Source organism: Triplophysa dalaica, chromosome 2 (assembly GCF_015846415.1).
Source record: "Triplophysa dalaica isolate WHDGS20190420 chromosome 2, ASM1584641v1, whole genome shotgun sequence".
NCBI classification, from domain to species: Eukaryota; Metazoa; Chordata; class Actinopteri; order Cypriniformes; family Nemacheilidae; genus Triplophysa; species Triplophysa dalaica.
Window position 1 is genome coordinate 6,495,077 of NC_079543.1, and position 26,483 is coordinate 6,521,559.

The 26,483-nt window shown below is 37.8% G+C and overlaps 4 protein-coding genes across 6 annotated transcripts in view; 1 reads left to right on the forward strand and 3 right to left on the reverse strand.

The window, feature by feature from the left end:
• Nucleotides 1–1,538: 1,538 nt before the first annotated feature.
• hadh (hydroxyacyl-CoA dehydrogenase) lies at nt 1,539–4,198 on the reverse strand. Its single transcript, XM_056737573.1, has 8 exons — nt 4,033–4,198; nt 3,615–3,743; nt 3,273–3,433; nt 3,036–3,162; nt 2,744–2,833; nt 2,375–2,447; nt 2,179–2,295; nt 1,539–2,082 (listed from the first exon to the last, which is right to left on the reverse strand). Exons 1-8 carry the CDS (start codon nt 4,147–4,149, stop codon nt 1,964–1,966), a joined length of 933 nt encoding a protein of 310 aa, XP_056593551.1. The 5' UTR covers nt 4,150–4,198; the 3' UTR covers nt 1,539–1,963.
• A 269-nt stretch (nt 4,199–4,467) lies between these two features.
• LOC130412596 (cytochrome P450 2U1) lies at nt 4,468–7,750 on the reverse strand. Its single transcript, XM_056737572.1, has 5 exons — nt 7,180–7,750; nt 5,909–6,559; nt 5,647–5,808; nt 5,129–5,296; nt 4,468–5,002 (listed from the first exon to the last, which is right to left on the reverse strand). The coding sequence occupies exons 1-5, from the start codon at nt 7,664–7,666 to the stop codon at nt 4,824–4,826; spliced, it is 1,647 nt and encodes a 548-aa protein (XP_056593550.1). The 5' UTR covers nt 7,667–7,750; the 3' UTR covers nt 4,468–4,823.
• A 1,069-nt stretch (nt 7,751–8,819) lies between these two features.
• On the reverse strand, nt 8,820–13,124 carry sgms2a (sphingomyelin synthase 2a). The gene is made up of 5 exons (XM_056735721.1): nt 12,688–13,124; nt 11,485–11,602; nt 11,131–11,284; nt 10,791–10,957; nt 8,820–9,285 (listed from the first exon to the last, which is right to left on the reverse strand). Exons 1-5 carry the CDS (start codon nt 13,122–13,124, stop codon nt 9,136–9,138), a joined length of 1,026 nt encoding a protein of 341 aa, XP_056591699.1. The 3' UTR covers nt 8,820–9,135.
• Nucleotides 13,125–16,005: 2,881 nt separating this feature from the next.
• The window catches only part of gstcd (glutathione S-transferase, C-terminal domain containing), a 37,889-nt gene continuing 27,411 nt past the window's right edge, over nt 16,006–26,483 (forward strand). For 2 of the 3 annotated variants that reach the window (XM_056740390.1, XM_056740407.1), the window contains exons 1-4: nt 16,006–16,070; nt 16,422–16,873; nt 17,111–17,557; nt 19,688–19,945. In XM_056740390.1, the coding sequence (XP_056596368.1) occupies nt 16,466–16,873; nt 17,111–17,557; nt 19,688–19,945 (1,113 nt within the window). In that variant the 5' untranslated portion in view covers nt 16,006–16,070; nt 16,422–16,465. The other variant, XM_056740400.1, reaches the window with a different exon arrangement.

Below are 26,483 nucleotides of genomic sequence, written 5' to 3' on the forward strand. Positions count from 1 at the left end.
CTTTGTTCAGAAGAAATCAGGATAGGCGTGTTATAAAACAATCACATGCATCTGTGCAAACTTCAAAGGATCTTAAAATGAATGGGCAATAACATATATAGACAGTTTCATTCATTTTCGACATGCATTTGAATATTCATTCAGCCCCAGGAACATGATTATAAAAATGTGAGAGATAGTATTTTCCTTTCACATTAAAGACAAATCAATACTCTCATATTTCATGATCAGTTTGGTCTGGTAGTATTATTGTTTATTTTATTTATCAAATTATTTTTATAGTTATTGTAGGTTACGTTAGATGAACTGTCGTAAAGACCGGACCACAGGATGTTTTGCTCTGCATGCATAGATGTCGGGGAAATTGAAAACTTAACAGAATTGCTTTTGAAGTGCAACAGCGCCACCTCGCGCAGAAAGTACAGATCGACGCCCACAGGTGATAATTTTACACGCATACGTGCTTTTTTTTAGTTCTGCCTTTATTCCTTATGTATTCAGTTTTACCTTGGTGTGCTCCAACGTAAACACTTTATGTGGCCAAAAGTTTAATTCTGATAGACATCCGCAAAAATCTATAACTGTTTGTATTGGATGGAAATGTGTTATACACAAATGTGTATAAATAACTTTGTTCTGCTGAACATAAAGATATTTGGAAGAATGTATATAACCAAACAGATCTGGGGCAGCATTGACCACCATAATAGAAAATTACAATGGTAGTTAAATTTGCCCTGAACTGTTTGCATTTATACTGTACATTCTTTAAAATATCTTCTTGTGTGAATTATTAGTTTGTTCTGTTGAACACAAAAGATATTTTAAAGAATGTTTGTAACCAGACAGTTTTGGGGCACTCTTGACTACCATAGTAGGAAAGAACTTGTGTGAATTATTAGTTTGTTCTGTTGAACACAAAAGTTCTTTCCTACTATGGTATTCAAGAGTGCCCCAAAACTGTCTGGTTACAAATATTCTTTTAAATATCTTTCTTTGTGTTCAGCAGATTATACAGATTTGGAACGAGTAAATGATGACAGAATTTTCACTTTTGGGTAAACAATTCCTTTTATCTAAATGCATACACTGTTTGGTAGTTTAAAGTCTCTATGCACCAGAAACCTATTTCTAATCATAGTCACATTGTAAAAATCCTTAGAAGGCACAGGAGTTAAAGAGTGTTTTAAATATAGGGCCTCTATATGATTGTTAATACACGTTTTAATATTCCCAGCCTGACATTTCAGAATAATAATGCCATCAAGTGATCAAAACATTCAATTATATGCATATGAACGTGCAATCTCATTAAATATAGCAGGAGTATTTTGAGTGTGAAGTGGGTCTATATCTTTATATTTTTTCTTTATCAGATAAAAAGCTTTGAAAATACTTATCTTATAATGACATTCATAAATAATTTACTACATTGGGTTGATGAGTACCGTTTCTTACAATGCAGTGTGTTGGAATAAGAACCCTTTTCTCTCATTTCCCAAAATTATTAAAATTAAATAATTGTACACATTTTTATGTAAAACAAGTACATTTATTTCAGATGAGACTTGCACAACATTTTCCAAATTTACACATGCAGCATGGTTTATTTTCATCCAACAATAAATTGGAGAACAACGACCTCTCGTGTCTAAATGTTATATATAACCCTTTTGCTATTTTCTGACGTTTCCATAACAATGATCACAGCAATCACAAACTATTTATTTTAATGTGACAGTCATTTATCACAGCAAGGCACTGGGTGTAGTGTCAACAGATGTTCAGAACATTCTCATTTTAAAGACCTATTTAACAGGTTCCAACTGATTCAGAATTTGTACTGTATTTTTAGTCGTCCTTGAAAAAAACAGGACATAAGATTACATCAGTTAAAGTTAATTTATAATCAAGTAGCACGTTCTTATAGTTTATTGCAGTCCAGACCAGGCCGTTGCTTCTTTTATTTGTATTTATAGAACCCTTCCCCTGTTTTCTTGCCCAGCTTCCCCTCTGACACCAGTTTGTTGAGCATTGGGCTTGGTCCAAACAGTGGGTTTTCGGGGTCCATTGCATGCCAACCTATACATCAGCAAATTAATAGGTTTAAAAAAAAATCAACCGAAAGGTATGACAACAGATTTCACATACGATACTCGAGTTATAGAAAAAGCTCACCGTCGATAATAAACTTTGAAGTGTCCAATCCCACATAATCCAGAAGCTCAAAAGGACCCATAGGATAACCGGCCCCAAGCTTCATAGCCACATCAATGTCTTCTTTGGAGCCGTCGCCTAGAAAGAAACAGACTACATGAAGAAAGACAGTCCAAGTTCATATGTTCACATCATACTTGGCTTGCCTTAAACATACCTCTCTCATATAATCGAACAGCCTCCATCATGTATGGAACCAGCAGACGATTCACTATAAATCCTGGAGTGTCCTAAGAAATGAGGAAAAGTTGTATTTTGAACACAATTCCATCCAATACAACTCCTATAATCTCCAAAACCAACCTAATTTTGGGTGTTCTAAATAACAAAATACAGAAACAGATGGAGAATCTGTATGCGTAAAAATAGACAACCAGGAAATTGAGAAATTAATAAGATCAAGTCTAGGATTCATGAAATTTTACAGTTTGTACAAGACGAAAAGAAAGCCATAAGGCACAATAACATCATTTTTATTGCAATAGAATAAAATATATTGTAACATATGGTTGGTGGCAGAACTTACTTTACACGATACAGGGTGTTTCCCCAAAGCTTTGCTGAACTCAAGAAGAGTGACAAATGTCTGTTGACTTGTTGTTGGGGTCTTAATCACCTAAAATAATAATTTATCAAATTCTCAATAAAGCTGATCACATTTAATTCAATAATATTGATGAGCCAGAGAGAAAACAAAACCACTAGTACAGTTTCCAGCTAAATTATGCATTACAAAACTAGCGTATAATGTTATTTTTAAGTCTTTTAGAATTTCAAGAAATGTGTTGCAGTGATTTAAACAAAAGCACAATCCAAACCTCCACCAGTTTCATCATTGGGACAGGGTTGAAAAAATGAAGACCACCGAACCGATCTAATCTGGAAGTGGAACTGGCGATCTCTGAGATGGGCAGGGAGGACGTGTTGCTTGCAAATATGGTATGCCTGAAGACAGCAGAAACATCTCACTTTTGAGACACTGACATGTAGGCATGTAAATTCCTTTACATTATACACATTGTGTGTAAAGATGCAAATGAGCATGGCTTGCTTACTCTGGAGCGACCTTGTCCAAAGATCCAAACAGATTCTGTTTCACTTTGACGTTTTCTACGATAGCCTCCACCACGAGATCAGTGCCTTGAGCTACAGACGCAGCAGCGTCAGTGGCTATGGAGATGTTCTTTACAACTTTCTGAACGAATGCTTCCCCATCCTAAAAAGATTTGATTGACGGTCACCTTTCCATATTTGAACCAACAAAATGCCATCATTTGTCATTAATGTTTATTAGCTTAGAAAAAAAATGTGTGCTGTTAAAATTATTTGCACTCACAAATTACAGTCGCTGCGGAGAAAACAGAGCAAAAATACTGATGATAATGTGTGAAACTCACCTCTGGTTTCTCTGCAAACTTCTTTTTCGCCACTCTCTTTAAACTAGTCTCGATGCCCTTGAAAGTCTTCTTTAAGATGTCTTCAGACATGTCCACCAGGACAACCGAATGTCCCGTGGCTGCAGCAACCTGACAAGTAGAGATACCGATGAACGTCAATACGTCATGCGTCCAGTGACGCCATTAAGCACAGACTGACGTGTTAATCTACAATGTAAGTTGCAAACACAACGCTACTAGATTTGTCTATAGATCCTATGACACGAAATCGCCCCAGTGCAACATGCAATTATTAATAATATAACTTTACTTTAAGTTCATTCAAGCTTACATAGAAAGTTGTGGTGTAGCACTTAGCTTGTAGCAAGGCTAAGCAACGAACTCGAGCTCACTGCCGGTGAATGCACGCAGATTTTACCTGTGCAATGCCTGCACCCATCAGCCCGCCTCCGATAACGGTGACATGTTTAATCGCTGCATGTCGAGCAGCAGACGATGACAGAGATCTGAAGAACCGGTGTGTGATGAAGGCCATGACCGTCTCGAGTACTGACACTGCGCGTGCACGACAACTGGAGCAAGGTTGAACAGAACACGTGGTTTCCTTCCTATCCCGATAGATGTGCTGCGCTGACCATTATAAACATTTCTACGACATGTTAGTTTGTTTATTCCTCGTAGAAAGTGTTTTTTGATAATGTTTACTTTTTTAATGTATTTATGTTGATATAATTCATTCGCAATATTGTCATTTATTTATATTTGTTTCATTTTCAAAAAAATACATAAAACGGTCTTGACATTATAAGGTCCTTAATGATAAAATTAATAATAACAATGATGATATAAGTAATCAAATTAACATTTTTTTACTATACACAAATGCCATAATATGTAATTATATTTTAAAATTGCTGCAGAAACCCAAATTACAAAATAAGAAAATGTGGAAGAGAAAAAGTACATTTTAAAACTACATTAAATAGTAAAACTGAAATGTGCTGCTGTAATACTGCTGTATGACCTTATTGTTTTTAATTGTTCGTTTTCAATCTGAAATATGACCAATTTTATGATACAAACTTTCTCATAAAAAACGATAAACTTTTTGCTTCATTATACAATTAAATACTATAAATCTCTTCATCATTTATTGGTCCATAAGACAAGTGTCTCCAGAAATTGGATGTCAGGGCTCTTAAAGCCTGGTCAGCGTGCTGTCACGCACACTGTATACGGGCATGGAGCCAGGGTGAGACCAAATCGCCCGTGCATGGGCGGAGGAGGTTTCCCCTCTGGAAGTCTGAATGTGAAGGCCTGCATCAAGCTGGTGAACATCAGAAATATTTCCATTTTAGCCAACTGCTCTCCCATGCACACCCTACGACCTGTGAAAGGAGGACAAGCTCTGTGTGAACACAGTTCTGTGTGCGGCATTGTATCAGATGCAAACAACATAATATCTTATTTAAACAGGAAGCATAAAAAGTGATAAAAAACGTCCTAAAACATACCTATACCAAATGGAATAAAGCATTCCTTCCTGAGAAGATTTCCTTCTTCATCCAGAAATCGCGCTGGATTAAAATCATCAGGATTTTCCCACACGCTGGGATCTCTGTGTACTGACCACAGGTTTGGGATGATAACTGTGCCTTTAGGAATAGTGTAGCCTCTGAACTCTTGGAAGACACAAACGTAGCTAAAATGATTGATCCGTTCTAGGTTTTATTCATGCGTCTTCGGAATGTATTTAGACAGAAATACTGTTGTGTCAATGGATGCAAATGCAGACGTAAACAGACAAATGCCCTATGACCCGATCAATATTTTATTTCACTAGCTGTGGATTATGGTAGAGGTGAAATTGACCTAATTCAGTTTTATTTGTTAATAATTTATGGGACCGACAGTAAAACTAACAAGACTGTGTTTGATTCCACTTCTTGTCATGTGCATTAGCACCAGATTAGCACAATAAGTAGTAAATGTGTAGTATATATTCTGTAAAAAGCCTTGTTTTTTCCTTTACCTGTGGTTTCTGAGGCCATGTGAGGTATCGCCAGAGGAACAACTACAGCCAATCTCTGTACCTCCATTATGGTGGCTTCTGTGTACGGCAAACTTCCCTTATCAGTCTGAGACAGGACTCTGTCACGACCCACTACTGCATCAATCTCCTTCTGAACTTTCTCTGATGGGACAAAGATTTATAATATAAGTTTTAAAAGGATAGTTTACCCAAAAATAAAAAGTCACAGAGGCAGTCTGCACATGACTGAACACCCATATACCTTGTACGTCAGGATACAAGCACATATAGAGTATACTCCACAGCACACTATTCGTGGTAGTATCAGTCCCCGCAATGAAAAGGTCCCCGATGATGTAGAAGAGATCGTCCTCAGAGAATTTGCATTCGTCCAAAACGTCGCCCTTTTGGGCCAGCATCTCAACCAAATACATATCTATTAAATCTCGAGGGTTGTCCGGATCCAGCGTGGCGCTGTGCCTCGCTATGATCTTCTTCAGGAAGGCTGTGATGTCGACCACCACGCGCCGCAGCTCCCTGTAAATGCCGTAGGGCAGGTAGTAGAGCCAGGGAAAGATGTTGACCAGCAAAATGGAAGTGCTGACGCTTATTTCCAGCCCGTGAGCCATGAGTTCCCGCATGGTCCGGAATTCTTCGTCCTGGTGATGGAAACGCTGACCCAGACTCATGGATGAGATGACGTTGGACACGGCACTGCTGACCAGAGGAGTCAGATCGACACCAGAAGTCCCTGCTGACTCACTTAGGCTTCGTAGTTCTGTTTTGATCATGCTCACACCGTCATGTATGCACGGCTCCAGACTCAGTTTGCCGAACCCAAAGTTGCGGAGAGTGCTGTGACAGAATTTACGATTTGTCCGCCACATGGATCCATAGGGTGCAAACACAATCCCTGTAGATTGCCAATGTAATTGTTGTGTCATTTCTTTGGAAACTTTATCAAGAATAGTTGTGTAACAAAATGTATATTTCACCTTGAGTAAATTAACTAATTAAGTATAGTCGTGAAGTCATGTTTATCGTCAGATGTGCATTACAGTTTAACAACAAATGGCTAAACTGTGGTTAGAAAGACCATGGTAAATTAATGGTAAACTATGGATACTATAGGTAAACTTAATTTCGACAATATTTCAAGATCTTTTATGACTGATTAAAAGAGTGACCGCATTACCTTGGTTTTAGTGCGCCATTGCGTTTTCGTTGCTTGGCAACCAATTTGTCGTTTCTTAAGAACTACATTGTTTGACGGAAGGATATATTTTTAATTATAATTATATAATAATATAATATAATAATAATAATAATATATATTATAAATATATAATTACATTGTTTATTCATGACAATGATTTGCTAATTTGTGTTTATTATATTAAACATTGCAGGGTAACGTTGTATGAAATAACAATTTTACTAAAGCAATACGCCCCGTGAATCTGCAGGTTACAATAATATTCGTTTAAATGTATTTTTATCCTCAAAAACTTTTATATGGACTTGTAACCTTACCTTTCCTCTTAGTTATAATAGTTATGAGAGAGATCTCTGGTCTATCGGAGAAGACCTCCGCGTGGTTTGACAGCGCGTCCCGGACAACGTCATATCCCGTCAGCACGACCATTAGCTGAGGTCCAACAAAAATACTGAATATGTCGCCATATATTTTAGACAACTCCGTTAGTCCAGTTTGCGGCGATAGCGGATTAGACGCCGTTTTTGGCAACTCCTCGCGATTCTTCACAAATCGCCTCAAAATGAACGAGGGCACAAGGAAGCCCCCGAAGTTGCCCACGATGGGCCACGGTTTTGGACCCGGAGGAATGTTCGAGTATTGTTTTTGCCTTTGGTACCTCTGCAACACACAGAACACAACTACGAACACACTCAGGCCCACAAGGTTTGCAAAAGAAAACACATTTGTCAGGTTGAAATCCTGCCATAGACGAGGCATTCTGTCCCCTAGTTCACTAAACAGATGAACTAAACTACTAAACATTTCATTTCGATCAATACTAAACTACTGTCTGCTGATCAGACACATTTTCTTCCCGTTTTGTTGTGTCTGCTGCAGCATGTGGTTGACTGTTTTTGTTCTTCATTGGACGAGAGATTGCACACTGATAGATGATTGGTGGGTCAACCGATGACGTAAGTACGGGTAGGCCAGAAAGAGAGTTGCGCCAACGGAAGTTACACATTTTCGTGTGTCACGTGATTCGTGGAGCTTTCAGATAGCTCCAGGAAGTTGTTTTCTCTGTAAATGATTTATTTAGTTCATTTTTATATTCATTAAATAACTAACGTCTTTAAATTGTTTATTAAAGTTTGCCCTCTGTTTAGCCGCAGCTCCATAGAGCTGACGCGACTCTCTTTTTTAATGCAGTGGGGTGTGCCAAAATTATCCAATAAGAACAGTTTCTCACTGTAAGGGCTCTGTTCTGTAAAAGTTTAACCGCAAGTTTACAGTGTGTACTTATGCCGTTTTATTGGGCGTTGTCAAAATTATACATTTTTTTTATTTTTTAAATATACTTTATGGTTTAAATATAACCCGACAGTAGTATTATACATACAGAAGGCATTTCTCTTCTGACAGTCTGATAAAAATACTTTTTTCTTGCACTACTCTCATCAGCACAGTATTATTTTTATTCAACTGGTTTGCCCTTTATCTGCCATGTGCCAATTGTCACTTTATCTCTCTTTATTTTTATTTTTTTATTGTTCTACAATGTCCTCATTTGTATATCCATATAATTTATATGTACATATGGTTAAATCGTATTTATCTTTATTTCAACGTCTACTGACAGTGTTTAATGTTATTTGTATGCACCAAGGGTCTGAGAGTAACGCAATTTCGATTCTCTGTATGTATGTACTGTACATGTGGAAGAATTGACAATAAAGCACACTTGACTTGACTTGATTTGATGGATGATGCATTCTTGATCATTATTTTTTATTTTATTATTAAAAACTTCAAAAGCCTTTAATGTAAAATGTATCTAACAGGTACAAGATATCTTTAAAAAGAAATAAAAAAGACAATAGAAAGAAACATGCATTTAAATAAAATGGTATTGTAATAAACATTTGTAAATGACACCAATTGCAACATGTGTGTGTGTGTGTGTGTAAAAGAGAGAGACAAAAAGAGAGTGAGAGCATTTCTGGAAATCTAAAATTGTATATCCATATCACTTCTAGTAAGCCATTTGAATTATAGAATTTGTGTTTCTGCGCACATTGACTAAACATAAATAAACATAACACTCGTCAAATAATATTGGTTTGGCTACATATAACAAAAGTTTCTCTCTTGCTCCAGATGGACATGAGGAAGATAAGACCTCACCAGCAGCCTTTGGTCTGTTGGTCTTTTGTATGATGTAAATATTTAGATGAATTCACGATGACAAATAAAGTCACTCTTCGCGTCCACTCTGCACCATGGAATATTTCTTACACGGGGTTCTTCAGACAAGTGGGGGGCCATGTCATCGGCCAGCAGAAAGAGCAGGGCACTTGAGTCAGGATGTTCCTCTCAAAGAAATTAAACACAGGGTTCCACCAGGTGTGAGTGAGGTAGTTGTTCGGTGAACACTTTAACGTCTGTTGAAAACAGCAGAGAATTAAGATATCCATTCAAGCACAGTCTTTAGGAAAATATAAAGATTTAAATGAACCTTTTTCACCAGGTTTCTTATTTTCAATTTTCTTAAGAACTATTGCAAATCATATGTTTTCATAACTTATTTTTTTGTCTTTTACATACAGTATATTTAAGATGTGCACTGCTTTCAAACTATACATTTTATTATACCCACAACCTTGGCAATTCTTGTCATTTAAATGGCACATTCACTTGAGCTAGTGAAAGGCTGGGTTTGATTATTTTTAATGTTTAGAAAAGTTTTGATAAGCAATGCATGTTCGATATATGTAATGATAATCAATATGTTATTAGGGTCATACTCCTGACGTAACCTCATGAAGGACAAATGCAGAGATATGTAGTAAAGGTTCCTCCTGTTCGAGTGAAATCATTTGCCACTTCGCTTGCAAAACAACTTTGATTTGTCTGTATGTGTGTTTTGATAGTTTGAAAGCATTTTCTAAAATCTAGATTGGCTTTAACATCAAATATGCTGCACTTTGTGACCAACAGGGAGTCATTTCTCAAATGCCTGTCCTAATGGATTTTCATAGTCTGAGTGTACACTTTCTGTAAAAGGCTCATTGCCATTTTGTTTTGATTTTAATGATATTCCGGGTCTAATTTACAGGTTCTGAAAGCCTGGGTGTGTGGGTCCCTGAGGTGTCAGATGTTTGTATTATGTAAGATATTTGTGTGTTTATTTGTGTGTGTGCAGGGCTTTTAGACCATGCACTTGCCGTGCTGACCGTTTTTCCCGTCCTTAAAGTCCCAGTGAAATAAAATATTACAATGCCAATTTTTCTTGTAAATAGTTTCTTGTAAATAGTTTATCAACTTGGGTCATTCTTATTTAAAAAATCGTGTGGCTACATAATCTTATGTTAAAATCTGAAAATGCACTTCCGTCCTGTAATGAATTTCCATATTAGATGACGTATGTTAGACGGCTTGGCCGGTGCATCCGTTAACTCCACCCCCTTAACTGTTAATCTGCAGCCAGTTCCATTTCAAAATGCAACGGCTGTTTTTATACATCCAATCAAATTGCAAAGAAAGACGGAAAAAAATATTTCACACGTAAATGCGTCAAAATACGGAAGTAAAATGATCGCAACTTCCGGTTGACAGAGTCTTTAAACTATCAAAAGTGGATTTGGACACGCCCTAGATCGTTGAAATAGGGCCCTTGCATTTAAAAATTATTTTAGGGTTCATTTATGTTATACTTTTAGCTTTTATTCATACAAGCACACTATACATTACAGCTTTTTGTCAGTGTGATCCCTGGGAATCAAGCCCATGACCTTAGTGTTGTTAGTCAAACACTTTAAAACAGAAATTGTTTAGAGGTTTTAATGTTTAGTTATTTGCCAAGTGTATCATTTCTAACCTTAACTTGCATGAGTTTCTCAAGGCACTTAACTAAAAAATGTACATTAGATTTAATAATAACATCTACCTGCAAATTGGCCATAGTGTGATACCAATAGAAGAGTCGGGTGGTGATAAAATAGGCCACCACCACATCCACAGTGTAGTGTTCATGAGCCACCAGGATACAAACGACACCCACAGCAGCCATTAACCAACACACAAGGTGATACCACCAGAATGAACGAGGAGAATCTGTAAAAAAACGAATAAATGACAAGTAAACTTATAGATCATACTATGGCATCTACCTCAAACATTAAATAAAAACAACAAATAACTAAAAGCTATGCATGAACCGAAAGCTGCAAAATGGCAGTGTTTAATAGCAAATGATGTTCGTTTGTTAGGTAAAATGTGAGACATACACTCCTTTATGAAGAGGTACGTGAGCGTGAGAATGACAGTGTGGCCGCTGTAGAGGAAATCTCCACACAGCAGATGAGAGCCATTGATCGATAAGCCCCCACCAGAGAGTAACTGCAGAACACGCTGCAGCTTCGCGTCAGAATCGCCATAAAGCTGAATGAAAGAGCAGGAGACAAATGATGGGAATGAGTGCAAAAATGAGTAAAAACAAGGTGACTGGATGTTGAGCGTTTTCTTGCTGTGATTAAAACAACATTAAAAAGCTATCTCATAAATCCTCACATTGTTCAGAATATTACAGTATACAATATTATTTTTATCTAAGATCTTATCTCATATTGACCTATATTTACCTTTGGTGCACACACCATGTGCATGCCGGGCACGGGTAGAGTGGTAACATACATGGTTATACATCGATACATGTACAGTGTGCCAAGAAGGAATAAATATCGTCTTCCCACAATAGCCCTGTTAAATAAATAAATTCATGTCATCATTGTGGGTTATGTTGTGAATAGCTTCTAATGCACCACACTGACCACAAGTTATTCGATTATTAGGGGTAGGGCATAAATTTGCACAGAAATGTGCAGACTGGAGCCAACAAACTCAGATTCAGTTAAATTAATATAAGGTTACGAAATCTCGAGACTTTACTGGCACTTCAAAATGACAGCAAACAGAAATATTCAGAAGAATGAGCGGTTGTTTATACAGGTATGTTAGCAATAATTAACAATTGTGTTGAATGAGCATCTCTCAAAGTATTTAACTAATTATGAACGTCATGACAATTTGATATATATATATATATTTCCTAATACATTGACCAATGAAAATCCGTTATACATTTTATAAAGATTATAATGGGATCATTATAAGTTTATATTTCTTCATAGGATATTCATTATTAGATAAAAATAATAAAAAAAATATATTGATGTCTTATGTTTCTAAATTCTGTGTGAATTCCTATATAACAGTTATGTGTTTACCTACATTTTTACACCTGTTACTCATTGTGGCATATTTTAATTACGCACCGTTAGGCTATTAAATACATTTAAATGTGTGAAAAACATATATATTATAAATAAATTAATGTAAAAAAAAAAAATAATGATTCTTAGTATTGGGACATGTGTTAAATTTCAGAGACAGTGTTGCATATTTTGCAGACCTCACATAAGATGAATTGCAACCCTCAAAACTTTCTAAATCAGTGGTTGTCAAACTGGGGGCCCCAAGATGGATGGAGGGGGGGCACAGATTTTGTGACATTTAATGAATTTTAGAAATCTATCAAAATATTTAGGCAGTCAAACATCAGAGAAATAAAATCACCAACCAAAATAATTTGTGTTCTAGCATTGTATATCTAAATATTAAGATTTATTCTTCATTTGGGGGGCAACAAAGCGAAACCCTGTACACAAATTGAGAAACACTGTTCTAAAGGTCAGGTGTCTCCTCTCACAGAATTGTGATAACAATATACAGTGTCATTAATACTATTCTGGATCAACACTAGACATGTCCCTAATGGCACCTACCTGTATCTGTGAAAGAGCCACTGAATGGCCCATATGGACACCAGCACCATCCCATTCACCTCAGTCACTGTAAACGCCCACTGAACGCGATCGACGTAGTCAAAGAACTTATCTGGCAAAGGTGGGCTGCTCTCCTTAGGAGGCACTCTCTCGTGAACCACTGTGATCATAACCGTGGTCAGAACCAAGTTTAAAACGGCATAAACCAAAGCGATGATGGTCTTCCACCATTCTGAGGGCAACCTATTGCCTTTTCCTTCCGGCACAGAGATTTTGACATAGTCTCGATGTCTTACAAGCCCGTTCCTTAAACCGTTCCTCTTCGGCCCTTCGGTGGCGTGGCTGTGGACGGGGCAAGACGTAGCAGTGGATGGAGCTCCATCTGTTCTGGAGATTTCTGTGGGGTCCTTGCGTCCTTGGTGGTCTGAAGACGCCATGAGTGCCCACAAATACCCACTAATGATGGCTTTACAGGACACTCTCCTGTACGGGCCAGTGGGTTACTCTACTCAGGGATGATAATGAAAGCCCTCAAATAATGCAGCTGTGGAAAAAAGAAACCAGGAAAGATGGTATAGAATATTATGGGCAAAAACGAACATTCAACATGTGGATAATAATCAACTTTTGGTCCCTAAGATATATGACTTACACTAAAAGCAATCCTATTTTACTTAAAGAGAAAGTTCACCCAAGAATGAACATTCTGTCATCATTTACTCACCCCATTACATTGTAAACCTGTATGATTTTCCTTCATCAGCAGAACACAAAAATAAGATATTTTGAAGAATGTTGATAACCAAATAACACTGAACCCTATTGACTTCCATTGCATGGACACAAAGCCACTAAAACATTTCTCAAAATATCTTATTTTGTGATAAACAGAAGAAAAAGTCATATACAGGGTTTGAAAGACATGAGGGTGGATAAATGATGGAAGAATGTTTTTCTTTGTACACTCTAAAAATGTTGAGTTGTTTCAGCCCATGGTTTGACTATATTTGACCTAAACATGGGTTGGAGTGTATGTTAAATTACAGGACTTGTGGTTAACCGGTATGGGTTTAATGACTGATGCCAATATATAGCGCTCAGCAAATAAGGTGTACATTAAAGCATATTTTATCAAATTCTACCTAAAAAATAGTTGTTTATCCATTGATACAATTTCTAAAAGATTGTTTGGGAACTATTTGTTTAAAATCTACCATAATGTTTATTGTAAATAACAAATTGGTCAACCGTTATTATATTAAAGTAGAGCAGTTAATGCATTCCTTTTCATGTTTTCAGTTTTCGTGTTCCAAAAGTTGTTTTTATATATCTTTCGTCTAATAATAATAATATATAGCATAAAGCAATTGAGCAGCAGGAACATTCTGGTTTAACCGAGAAACAAGATCATTTCAGACTTGGCTTCTTTGCATTTCAACCCCCCTCATTACGAAGACATGCAATATTTACAAGCCAATAAACAGAACATTGTGAAAAACACAGAGAGAATGATTAATCGCAGAAATCACTCAACACGAAGGCATCGATTTCCTCCAAACCAATTTAGGCTGAAATGTAATTGCATTGGAAATGAGTTCCTATTGCAAATCTGCTCCTGTCGTACATGGGATTCTTTGCAACATGATGCATGAAAAACAATCATTATCAACAATATCTTCTGTTTCAGAATACGAAAAAAATGAAAAGTTTATTACCATTAATTTATATATTTGCAATTCAAGTGAACAAATAAAATTCACTTGCCTTTGTGTCCCGTAGCACCGCCTGCAAAACTCAGCTGTGTCCGTCCCAACGTAACTACAGTCTTCATCTGACGGTGGTTCTCAAACTTCCCTTCATCCCTTCAAGCTCAGAGAGGCAGTCTCCACCCTGCGCTCTGATAGTGATGCTTGTGGTGGAGAACCAGCAGAGGAAAATCTGTACCACATGCAGTAATGGATGGCTTTGCTGGCTCGGCGTGTCCCCTGCCCTGCCACTGTGCTATTTCCAGACCTGACTCCTGCCTTCCAAACCAAAGCTGTATTTTTCTCCCAGGGAGCAGTGGTGCCCAGTGGCAACAAAATTGGTAATGATAGGGCTCGGGCCTGTTGCTCGTACCCCCTCCCAGCTGGATGCAGAGTAAATTCAGAATCAAAAGGACGGAGAGTGGAGGCTGAAGGGAGACCCCGCCTCACACTTAAGTAGATGAGAGAGAAGAGCTTTTTTTCACGAGATGATTGAATTATCCCTTTTAGATTCTCTCGTGCACTTGAACTTGCATGCTTTACTGTATTTTAATGGTTTGTTGTGTGGTATCCTCTTGTTAGTCACTTTGCTTAAAAACATTTACATACATACATGTCAAGCAAAATTTGCATATATACATGAACATTTGCATATAACCTTTTTGTGGATTTTAAACCAACCATTGATCTTCGCCAGTAGCATCCAGTTCGCTTTAAAATAAGCACCCATTGACTTTTAATATTATTATTTTTTCCTACTATAGAAAGTGAACTACTCTTTTAATTTTACACGTGAATAAACACTGCAAAACAGCAAAACAATGTCTTTTTAGAGGGGATCGTGCAATTCTAAAGCTGTGTTATTTATAAAAGGTTTGAATTTTCATTCAGAAATAAAATAACATAGGATTGCAAACTTCGTTTGTTGAACAAACAAATATATTATGTAAAATGCATACAGATCTTCACTTTTTGTTATTACATCTTCTGCGATGTGTTATACATTTGAATGGATTGTTTCATTTATATGAAACAGAGGTGACAAAGTAGAGAGAGAGAGAGAGAGAGCGTTGATAAGCATCTTGACCTCTAGACAGTCTCTATTTGCATATGAAAATTCCATATTTTCCCTAGCTTGGACAATGTGTTGCTTGACTCTAGCAGCATGCTACATGAAAAATGCTTAGGTTGCAGGTGCAACCGTGACATAAATTTACATTTACATTTAGGCATTTGGCAGACGCTTTTATCCAAGCGACTTACATTGCTTTATCCTATACATTTTACATAGGTATTTGCAATCCCCTGGGATTGAACCCACAACCTTGCATTGTTAAAGCAATGCTCTTACCACTGAGCTACAGGATAGCATAAATTAAAACATAAAACACGAATCAAGAATTTGGGTCCATCTCTATCTTATTCAGTACCATCTGAATAATGTACAGTTTCAACGTAAAATCATACAAATATTTACTGAACGTTGAAACTTTGTCAAATAAAATAATTGGAATTTGACGCCATGGCGCCTCAAGTGGCGGAACTCAACGGCGAATTTGTTTACATCCGGAATGTTTTTAGTGTGACACAACAGCTGCACATGTGCTTCCTGCGGGATTTTTTCTCTGTTTAAACACTGTAAGTATCTAACATTGTTCTTCATTTGAAACTGTTACTTAGAAAAAATCAATAACAACAGTAACCAAATGCTTAAACATGAATAAATACATCAGGTAAATACATCATGTTGCATTTGCATTCATTTTGCATATGAGGCTTTCTACAGCAGCAGTAAACATATTTTTTTAAGACTTGCATGATGTCAGAAGATTTCTTAATTCATATAGTTCTAAATTATACACAGGCTGTATGTCATTGTTTACTTTTGTAATAAAACAAATAAAGAGACATTTTACTGCTATTAAACATCATATAAATTCAGATAGCAACGTTAGTTTTTGATAAGATCCTGTGTTTTTTCTCTTGCAGATTTCCAGTCACCCATGAGATCTCACCAGCACTGAAGTATCAAAATGAAGCGACAGTGTGACACAGAGCGACTTTATCTGGAGGTGTCCACTGTAAATGGAGCAGTGTCTCTCCCCCTCCACACCTCCATCACGCTGTTCCTTCTCTCCTACACCGAGTGTTCATCCTTTCACGTGCACCTGGTCACAGATCAGCCTGATGTTCTGCAGTCTCTGTCAGGTTTGGTGCCCGAGGGTCTCGATGTTGCGGAGGTGGTGAGAGAGGAGCTGCCAGATCTGGTTAGGCTGTGCCGTCTTCCGGCCGCATTAGAGCCTGACGCTGGCTTCTGCAGAGCCGGTCTGGCTGTCGTACTGCGACGCATCATTCAGAAGACGTGCCAGCTGACGCCAGGCCGCAGGGATGTCGCTTCACTCTTGGGCTTTAAGAACACCTGTCTGAAGGCTTGTGCTGAAGTGTGTTAATTACTTAAAAACAAATGCGCAAATGCTAAACAAAACAATACAATGTTTTTACATACATTTTAATTTGTCGGCCTTGATATTTATTCCACAATCAAGAATGCTTATAGGTTTCCAAAAGCCCGGTTGGGAGACTCTGTTGATGTAAACATGCATAGTTTGACACAAATTGTTCATAAATAAACAACATTCATATGTCAAATCTTTCTTTACATGTTTTCTGTTCCTCAGGTGAGTCAGTGGACCAGACTGTGTGAGCTGGAGATTCCCTCCGCAGTGGAGAAGCACTTACAGAACCCTACAAACCACACGTTTCTTCTGCCAGTTGCGATCCTCAACTTAGAGAAGAGCTTAGGGGAACCCGTCAAAGTCCACAACAATGACAAGATACGCAGACAGAAGCTTCAACAACAGAAGACGAATTCCTCTCAGAGTGATGCCCAAACAAATGGACCCAGTACTGAGCTAGGAGTCCAAGAAAAGAGCCACAGGGTTGAACTCGATGCTGCTCTGGCTAAGCTTTCTGTTGATGCCGTCCCTTCTGTCTCCACCAGAGAGCGCTCTGACATTAGGAAAGTCAAGACCACAGATCTGCCTGAGCTGGAACATGTGTTCACAGAGGGCTTGTACTTCACCCTCACTGATGTTGTGCTGCTGCCGTGCATCCATCAGTATCTGGTAAGAAAAGCAATGCTTACAGATTGCAAGACATATTATTAGACATGGGAAAAGGATTGTTCTAGCAATTGTTTTTTAGTAGTGGAGTCATTTAAAGCTTGTAGGGAAAGGATGTTCCACTGTATCTTAAAGAGCACGTTCCCCGTGATCCCATTTTTCAACCTTTTGTTAGTGTGTACTGTTCGCTTTTCAAGGACTACAGAAAACGGCTGGATCGGACTACTTCCCTCTATTTCCTGGGTACATGATGTCACCATTCCGAGTGCTTTTAATAACCTCCGCGCAAAGAAATAAGCAAAAAAATTGCAGAGGTCTTCCTTAGAGAAGAGCCGCTGGAGTAGTGTTTGGTTATCAGAGATTGTAAACATGAGCTACGCGCTAAGCTATTCACTTTCATCACAGTCCTACAGCTGTTATAAGAATTCAGCTTTACACATTCTAAGATAACCAACTGTCAAATAACAGCTTCCATGACTTTAACATCGGCTGTGAAAGCTGTTCTGTGTAATACACTGATATTGTGTGTGTGCGCGCATACCTCTGTCTAAAACACTTCTATGAAACGTCCTCTGAAGTCCTGCTTGCAGTCTCCTGGTCAATCCGCTTGTTTTATCATCCAGCTCTCTTATTACTGATAACGAGGAGCGGAACTCGCTAATATGGTATGGGTGGGACATCTTCACACACACATTCTAAGCGGGGAACCAATCACGACAGACCTGGTCAGCTTTACCAATCAGAGCGTTTCGGAAGGCGGGACTTTGAAGAAACCGGAAGAAATCCAGTCGTTTTGTGAGAAGAGAGACAGCGGTGGACGCTAGACTTAATTGTTAAACACCCAAAAAAACACAATCAAAGCTTTGAAAACAGAGAAAGAACAGGGCCTTTAAATACTGCAGGTGGCTTCTTAGTGGATCTAAGGAAACCTGTCAAACACTGTTGACTCTTTCACAACTAAAACCACTGTCAAAAAACATAAGGAAAGGAAACATTGTATAATATTATTTCCCAGAACATTTGAGAACCATCTGACAATTTCTACTCAATAAGATATTCTACAACTTGGAATAACTAGAAACATATATATATATGTGTATGTGAAATATCCAAGAAATAACTTTATTTTCATTTGTTTTAGCTTATGTTAATGCCTGTTTTGTCTTTATTTATCTATGTTAAAGAAGTAGTTCCCCCTAAAATGAGACACTGAGATATTTCTTAAATTATCTTCTTTTGCGTTTCACTGAAAGAGTCAAAATACAAGCTTTAAATGACATGGAGGAGTAATTGAGGACAGATGATTTATTATTTTTGGGTGAACTATCGCTTGAAGACATTTAGTTGCTCCTTTGCGTGTTTGATGAGTTCCTCTAGTGAAAACCAGGCTCTGCAGTAATGTGACGCAGACACATTTTTCATGCTCCTTGTGCCATTGGTGTTCATGGGAGAAGTATACCCTGTGTGCCTTTATAACAGAATTGTTTTATCAGATAAACAGACAAATTGGGCCATTTGGTTTTGCTATTTCTCATGAACTATCAACTTTCAAATTTGTTGTATTTAAATTGGAATGCCCATAATAGTTACCAGAATTGCCTTTTTATTTTATATTTCCGCCTTAAAGCCCACAGCACATTTAGTTCCCTATCCTATGATATGACTTTTGGGTCAAATCTCTTGAATTTATGTCTATTTTGTGTCTTTCTTATATTGTCACAGTTGGTTGTGCACCCTTTTCTCCTGCCGTTCTCCCACTGTAGGCGCTGTGCGGCGCATCGGTGCCTCTCGTTTCACACTCCGTCTAGCATGTCTCCCACTCTCTGTCCACGCCTAAGTCCTTCTCCTCGTTTCTCTCTGAGAAGCAATGATATGAGCGTCGGGAAGCTCCCGCTTCAGTGGACACGGCACCGTGATGGGTTACTCAAGTTAGACCGTTTCACTGTCACAGCATTTTTTAAATGCACGTTCACGTTACTTTAGAAAATGTAGTGGCCGCAAGGAACACCAAACACACACAGAGTAGAAGTAAAGATACTTTATGATGAATGTCTTCATGAACATATCGCATCCATGAACAACTTATTTTTGGTACATTATTCCTTTAGTTTATAAAACTTTTTTATGTTTCAGATCTCCCTTCAAAAGCACTCCCCCACCACCCTCTCCCATCTCCCCTTGTTGCTGAAATGGTACCAGCGTGTGCAGGAGCTCCCCATTGTTTCCAGGCCCGCAAAGGATTGTGGGATGGCCCTCCTCAGTCTAGGCACGGCTGACCCTTTCCCCTCCCACCCTGAGCACCCGCTACCCATCGAAGCAGAGCAGAAAAGCCCCGCAATCAAACAAGAGCCCTTCATCGGGGGCCCGAGGCCAACTTTGACCAAGCTCCAAGTAATTGAATTTCTTTTTCGCTTTTCTCTCTATTTTATTCCCCTCAGTTTTCTTTTCCCATCTATTTTCTACGGAAAGAGATAACGTATGCGGCTCACAGTCACGCAACTCTTTGCCACTCCGCTAAACCTGTCAGTGGCAAACTAGCATAATCCCCAAAGACCGATCCGCTCTCAATGTGTTCAGCATCCCTTTACGGCAGGCCCGCGTGCCACTGCGGGTCTGAACCGTGATGATAAAGGATTTATGCACTCCAGCGAGGCAGAACAGCAGCCGCACTGACTCGCTCTTAACTGATGGGACTCCCTGCCACTTGATACTTTAAGGAGGCCGGTATTAAGGAGCTATCAGACTCTGACAAACACAGCGAGTACACTTTCAAGTCCTGAATCTGACGATTAAAGTCCCAGTGAAAATAATAATTACAATTCTTTCTTATTTTTTCATGAATTATTGCAGTTTTTAGTAAATCGCTTATTAATGTGGGTCATTTTCTTTCTAAAAGTTATGTACCCTCATATTCTTCAGTTAAAATCTGAAAATGAACCATCTCAAATGACATTAATTAGATGGCTTGTGCAGAGCATCCGTTAACGCTCCCCCTTCATTTCAAAATGAAATGGCTGTTTTTAAACATCCAATCAATATGCAGTGAAAAACACAAGCCACACAAACTTTCCTCCTTTGAAATTCCTTTTCACTCGGAAATGTGTCAGAATACGAAGTAAAAACGATTGCAACTTCTTGTTCACGGGGACTTTAATAAATAGTGGTTAAGAAAATACTGTAAGGTGGTACTTGATAACCTAAACTTTAGGTCATCAAGTATAAAAATAAATAGCTTGAAGCTAGTCTGTGTTAGTACACTATCCGTTTGACATATACACTTAGTTTGATCACATTTTAAACAATAATAAGAGTAGTGTAAGCTATGAAATGCAAATCAAAGTCTTTGTAAATGATTGAGCGACTAAAAATGTTAAATAGCTGAAAGTTTTGGCTACTTTTTCTTTACGATCTGGCCCAACTAATCCTTATTTTTTTAATATTCAAGATATGAAAATAAATGTAATGTTTATTTAGGAAAGCAATGTGCCAAGGTTCTATTTATTCAGGACGAATAAAGATAATATTTTTCTTTAAAAAAAAATAGTGTCTGTCTGTCAGATACCGTAAGAAAAGTGAAGGATTTTGTTTGTATGACTTTGATCGTATATTAAACCCTTAATTACATTGCTTGCAGGAATAAAATCTTCATCTAAAATGATATCATGCATTGACGAGATGGGTTTACATTTGGCAACATTCAAATCCTTAAGAAAAAGACTTCACGTTAATGTCCCTGCATGGGAGATGTTCAAGGATATTTTTGGATGCACAATCGAAACAGCCACCATTTCAGACCATAACCCAGAGTTTCTGAAGATTAATTTAGTATTAAATGAACATTTATTGACATATTTGAGATTGAATGTTACAATGTTAAGAGAGCTCCAAATTAAACAAGAATTGAAGCCTTGAATTAATATTTATCCATTAATGATGACGGTAACATTCCTCCCTCAGTAATACGGGTCTAAAAATATAAACATCCAAATCTCCAGATTCTCCAAACAACAAAACGTGTGTCATGTTATTTAAATTCAAGCACAAAACATCTAACTTTAAGGTCACGAGAAAGCCAAACATGACAAATGTTCAGTTTTCAGTAGTAGAGTAAAAATGTATGATAGTTTTGAAAATAAAAGCTTTTTTAAATAACCTTAATTTGGAAAATGTATGACAAGAATGCATTCACAGAAGCTCAACGTATAACTAACGTAAATAACGTCTTGTATGGCAAGGTCATTTTTGTCGAAAAGCCGCTCAACCGAATGAAAGTACATTCGTGAGATGAAAATGATCGTCTTATGGGTTTAAAAACAAAGGGTGAGGTAAACAAATCATGTTATCAGTCATCTTTGATGTAGTTTGGTCATAAAGTCATTATTTATTGGAAGTAATATATCAGGCTTAGTATAAAGAGAATCCGATGGAGAATAATTGAATGGAATTTCACAGTCCATTACTTTTATTATTGAAAGAGGTAGCGATTTATTCATCTTAACTGTCTTTAGAAACTCTGCAGATATAATACCATATGTTTTCATTTATCTAGTAATGATATATTATGGCGGAAGGCACACAAAATCCATTATAAATCTATCCTGCAGTATCTTTTAACAGTTGACCTAGTCTCACTTCATGAACAGGTGTTTGAGTGTAATGTTTTAATGTTTTATGGTTGGTTGTGATATTACCATGGTAATCTTTGGAGTCCCATGCTTCCACCACTGTAGTTTCTTCTGTCTAACTTTAGCCTTTTATTTCAGTTCTTCTAATATTATTGTCAGTTCATGATAAATCGCTCCATTACTCGCAGACCCCCGTGTTTCACACTTTTGTTCACTCGCTGTTCCAGATAATAATGGACCCATAAGGCTGTATTACACAACAGGCTCAGCTTGTGACATCATTACTGTTTCCTGATGAACACTCGCCTACCCCGGAGGATGGGCTGATTTAGTTTGTAACCTCCTACGCACTCTTCTCGATCGCCCACCACCTCTGTAAGAGTCCCGCTGTTTAACCCAGCTTCTGAACACACCACAAACTCCAACAACACTTTATCCCCAGTGCAGAAATCTGCCGATAATGAGTAAAGACCCCGCAATGCTCTCATACTCCTCCGCAGGAGGGGCGACCAGAGTATCCCGAGTGTTTTTTTGGACCACAATGCTGCAGTTGAGTCTCTAGCAGGTGATAAATGCACAGCTGCCTTCAAAATTCTCAGTCCCGCAGCAGAACCCTACTCCCACCTTCCTGCATGTGTATGTGTGTTTGCCACTTTTGGCATTCAGCTACTATAAATCAGATATTTCCCGTCACGCTAGTGGATATCAATTTAGTGCGTGCGAATGAGTTGGAGCTCAGCGTGCACTCCTAAATGCATCAACGTCCGCAGGGATTTTCAGTCTGCGTGCTTTTAGCTTTAGGTCTGCTTTGCAGCTGTTGCCTGCTGGTTTCGTCCGTGGAGTCGGACCTTATAGCCTTCCTAGATTTGTAAGGACAGGACGGCAAACGGGGAGGCGAATAACAAGATACTGTTTAACAACAGGAGCTGCTGATAATCAGACAGACATGCCCTGAAGCAATGAACCTGAGAACTCTTAAAAACTCTGTTTTGGCTTCTAAATGATGTACCGTGATTCTGCATTGGGACCTGTATTTGTGCGGAGCGATTGTTAATCGTTTTAAGGATTTCAAGGTGTCTTACAAGTTCCTTTTTAAAGCAATAAAGTTGTCAGGTACTTATCTTTAAAGTTATAATGTTATGATATTCACACTGGGGATGAGCGGTGTAGATGAGCTTGTTGTCATGATTCACTGACTGTATTATCATGGGCATTTACACACAGTTGTTTTATCTTTTTGGAGCTTTTATTGTGTGACTGTGGAACAGGACATTTTTGGATATTGAGGGGGGAAATAAATCAAGGCTAGAACTGAATCTACGTGTCCCACATGAGCATCTTTGCTGAATGTGTCAGGGACGTGTGTGCTGATGGAGAATCATACTTCCTCCTTAAAAGAAGTTGTTTCCCCTGTCATCCCGTTGCAGACGCCAATTCCAGACCCATGAACCATGTTGGAAAAGAGAATCGCCATTGGCGGTATATGATGAGGTACACCTGGTGTTTGTTGCCTCCTATTATAAATCAATAAATCCACCCACTGCTTTCATGAGGGGTTCCTGAGGTCCAGTCTGGTCTTTAGACTTCAGCCCTTTCTCTTCTTACGAACAACCTGGTTGCATTTTAAAGAAGCAAATGACTCACTTGTCTGGAGTGAAGTGTGTGTAGCAAACTTAATGTGTTTTGGTTCCAAAATGGGATAACTCGGTTTTTAACTTTTTTCAAAAATCATGTTTTCTTATTGTGCTTTACAATTAATATCAATCCAACTACAGTTGTTTTGTTTTGATTTAAGCCACAATAACGTACAAAAAAGCAAAATAAAAATAAATCTCATATTTTATCTCATTACTCTTAATTTTACATTATCAATTTGCCGTTAAGCCAATGCTTTTATCCAAAGGGACTTACAAGAGTGAGGTAACAATGACGGGATACATCATTTAGGGGAAATATTACGAGAAGTGCAATAAGGTTTTGTATGTGCGCTCTTAGGCCCAATTCACATTTCTGTCTTTTCGCTTATTCGTTATTTTAATTAAAGCAAGTAGGGGGCGACGTAGTGCGGCACGCACAATTTTCTATGAGCCGGCGCTGCATCGATATGGAAATAGTTCAACTTTTTGGAGTTGCATACGGTTTTAGACGCTGTGAATCGGGCCTCACTGTAGTTACTGAACTGTTTTTTTTATAATTGACCTCCAGCTCCTTAAACAGCTCTTTCTTTTTTTAAATACTTGCTATCACCATTCAGAAAAGTTTTTGCTTTTTTAAACTTACAAAGAATTGTAATTTTTGCATCACTGTTTTAGCCTCTTTGACTTGGAACCAGTTTTTTCTTTACCCTAAAAAAGCAATTACTAACTGTAGTATAAATGAACCTTATATACCTCTAAAGTAAATAAAGTTTACTGTTATTTTCCATGCATTTTAGAGCTATATACGGTTTCATCTGAATCACACGCCTGGCCCTGAAATTAACTTACAGTCAGTTTGTTTGTCTGGCTAGAAGCTAATAGTATAACTATTTGTATTTTACTTATATTAATATTAGTTTACATCAATATTTTGTTGTATAATAATTGTTTTAAATGAACAATTTGTTTACTTTTATTGTATATTAATTATATTAAAGGCGTGAATTAAAATCACAATTTTAACCTGAGCTTTTGTAATATAAGAGGGAATCGTATTCACGCGAACGTCATGTAAGTGTTAGAACTGAAATCACCCGTGTTACTGGGATAACATGTGTTATTGATACCAGGCCCAGCGAACGGCAGGTTCTGGAATGCACCTATCTATGACGACATTGATAGGTTTAACACCACCTCTACAGAAACATATCAATGACTACTTCTTTAGCCCCGCCCATTAGTTTGCGCATGACAGAACTCAAATCATACGGTGCGAATGCGTCACACGAAGTACTGATGTAGGGAGGTCATTTATAGATCACAGTAGGTCTCCAGATAATACTGATCCTGTGCGAAAACTGTGAATGGTTCTAATGTGTATCCTAACGTTACATCTCAAACCAAATTCACAGAAGGCTCCAACTACGCAAACTGCTATCCTATCAAAGCGGTGGGCGTTTACTTCCAAGTGTCTTCAATGTGGCACGCCCATTAAAATCGAGCGTTTGCAGAGCTGGCCTCAAAAACTGGGTAGAAAATAGCCTACTACTTATTGATTTTGATGTTGTAGGATGTAAAAAACACGCAAACGTTATTAGTAGTCCTCATACAACAGTATAAAGCAATAGACAATGCCAGTTCATTACACCTTTAAATAAACTTTTTGTTGAATGGGTTGTGTTATTTTTTTCTTATAGCCAAGTGACAGTTCTTCTACTGGTAACCCAAAAATTATTGTCTAGACATACTTTTAACTTGCTAGCTAATCTAATTTACTTGTTAATTATTTTGCTTGTTATCAGAAATAATCTACAGGGACTCTATTCTTTGCGGATGTGTACCGAAAGTTAAGTTTAGGCCACAAAAGCGCACATGCGCTATAACGTTTGTTTATGCTGTTGCTTTGAAACTATTTATATATGACTAGGGATGTAACTCTTCACCATGAGCCGGTTGAAAATCGATTATAATGTGTGACGATTCTAATCGGTTGAGTTGTGAACTGAATCGCAATAAATTTTTTGAACAATAGGGGCCGCCATGTTCACTGCAAACCTAAACGTGGACATGCTGATATTTCTTAAATGCAAAAAATCCAAAATTACTTTGTTTATATTAAAGAGACTTTCTATATTATTATTATTTTTAAATTGCAGTATAGTTTTGTTATTTAAAATAAATGAAAATGAAATGAGGTCTCTGGTGGGGCGTCAATAATTATACCTAATATTACCAATAAATGCTATAAATCTTTCAACTTTAATTAATACAAGGAACAATAAAGTTAACAAATTATTTACCGGGCTTGAGACTGTGGCTAGGGGGTTTCCAAAATGACTAACCGCTCCTACTTTACCCACTCCGGGTCTCGAATCAGCGTCCCATGCTTTGAAAAAACATGCCAAAAATAAAAATGAAAATGTTCCTGCGCGTTGACAAAAACAAATGCATGCACATATGTGATGTGAAGATAAGTAGAGTTAGTTTGGCGAAAGGTGGATTTGAACTTGGTTGATAGCATCAAACTATAAATACTAAATACTTGTCACACGTCTTACTGACTGCGCCACTGAAGCTTCTGACAAGTGACGTTTTTTACCCTCAGATTTTTTGTGCTTCTGACACCCATGGTCCTTATTAGTTGTTATTTAAAAGGACACATTTTCA

Coding starts and splice junctions, on each gene's coding strand:
- LOC130412596 (XM_056737572.1), bottom strand. CDS start 7,666: ATGTTTAGTAGTTTAGTTCATCTGTTTAGTGAACTAGGGGACAGAATG. Junction 5,809..5,908: donor CTTGTATCCTGACGTACAAG/GTATATGGGTGT, acceptor TTGTCCCATCAG/AGAAAGTTCAGAAGGAGATT. Junction 5,003..5,128: donor CTTTATTCCATTTGGTATAG/GTATGTTTTAGG, acceptor CTCCTTTCACAG/GTCGTAGGGTGTGCATGGGA.
- sgms2a (XM_056735721.1), bottom strand. CDS start 13,124: ATGGCGTCTTCAGACCACCAAGGACGCAAGGACCCCACAGAAATCTCC. Junction 11,285..11,484: donor ACATGGTGTGTGCACCAAAG/GTAAATATAGGT, acceptor TCTTTCATTCAG/CTTTATGGCGATTCTGACGC. Junction 9,286..10,790: donor ACACTATGGCCAATTTGCAG/GTAGATGTTATT, acceptor TGTTTTCAACAG/ACGTTAAAGTGTTCACCGAA.
- hadh (XM_056737573.1), bottom strand. CDS start 4,149: ATGGCCTTCATCACACACCGGTTCTTCAGATCTCTGTCATCGTCTGCT. Junction 3,744..4,032: donor TGGGTGCAGGCATTGCACAG/GTAAAATCTGCG, acceptor TCTACTTGTCAG/GTTGCTGCAGCCACGGGACA. Junction 2,448..2,743: donor AACACCCTGTATCGTGTAAA/GTAAGTTCTGCC, acceptor CTCATTTCTTAG/GACACTCCAGGATTTATAGT.